The following is a 1,261-nucleotide window of genomic DNA, read 5'->3' on the forward strand; positions in this document are numbered from 1 at the left end:
GCAACTGAAAGAAAGGTACCCAACCACTCTGAATCACTGAGTCCAGGTTACTCTGCTGGACGCAGACCAAACACACCTTCAAAAGAGAGGAGCAGTAACTTGCTCACTACCTCGCAATCAAGTGAACATGTGAAAAGGACTAGACTAGCTGGAAAATATGCCTTGAAAGAACAGAGCAGACTATGAGCTACATTTATTATGCAAATTTGTGTTGCTATAAAAAAAATATCCAACTATAACACGATTTTTTCTGCATTGTAAACCTTGAGAAATGTGACCGCACCATGGAAAGAAAAGTGCTGTATTAATTTAAGGGAACAATTCTTGAGGTAAAACAAGGCACTAGAGTAACAATTTTCATGATTTGGCAATAAAAATTAACACAGCCGACAATGTCTTTTAATTCTCTTCCAACTCTACAGACACAACTCTGCTTTCACGTTCATTACACTTTCATATGGTTTTAACAGGGGGTAGACCTCCTCTTCTAAGAATCTCTGTACCTGCCAAAGAGGAATGCAAACATAAGACAAAAGAAAACATTAAGATCTAAGTTTTGATACTTTTTCAATGTCAGTTTATATCAACACCTAATTTGATAAAACTTTTACTCTACCACTGAGCTTCTGTTTTTCTCAATTGCCTGTAAGAAATCTCTCCCAATATACATGCAGCTCAACCCGCCACGCCCACACATGCCATCCCATCCAGCCTGTGTTTTCAGTGGATCTCACCATTCTCTACCTAATTACCCAAGCTAAAATCATCACTGCTTGCTTTTCCCCTCCTATTCAACCAGCTACCAAGCGATTAATCTTCTAAATAGCCCTCAATAACCCCCCTCATCTGTACCAACCACCGCCTTGGCTCAAAGCCTCATTATCAACTGCTTGGCCCACTACAGCAGCCTCCACTTGTTGGCCTCGCCACCTCCAGTTTGTCTTCCAAATCCAAAACACCAAAGTGATTTGAATATAAATGACAAACTTACACTTGTCTTCAATGTTAAATCCTGTAACTACTTCTGGGGGCACTTAATATTCTGGCAAATGACTGTAATTTCTCGTGTTGGATGTCTATGTATTTGCCCTTTCCTCTCAGCCTGGTGTTTCCAGACTAACTCCTACTTGTCCCTAATATTCAGCTCAGATGTCATGTCTTCCAAGAAGTATTTCCCAAATTCTACTCTTCTAGGGTTTTTCCTCCTTTGTGATCCCCAAAAAGATGTGCTTTCCTTAATTCCAGCATGTAATGCTTGGTA

The 1,261-nt window shown here is 40.1% G+C and overlaps 1 protein-coding gene across 1 annotated transcript in view; it reads right to left on the reverse strand.

The window, feature by feature from the left end:
• Positions 1-162: 162 nt before the first annotated feature.
• Positions 163-1,261, reverse strand: part of ADSL (adenylosuccinate lyase) — a 13,879-nt gene continuing 12,780 nt past the window's right edge. The window contains exon 12 of the mRNA XM_011369078.2: positions 163-503. Coding sequence (XP_011367380.1) covers positions 417-503 — 87 coding nt within the window. The 3' untranslated portion in view covers positions 163-416. The remainder of the gene's footprint in view (positions 504-1,261) is intronic.

The sequence above is a fragment of the Pteropus vampyrus genome, unplaced genomic scaffold (assembly GCF_000151845.1).
Source record: "Pteropus vampyrus isolate Shadow unplaced genomic scaffold, Pvam_2.0 Scaffold145, whole genome shotgun sequence".
Lineage (NCBI taxonomy): Eukaryota > Metazoa > Chordata > Mammalia > Chiroptera > Pteropodidae > Pteropus > Pteropus vampyrus.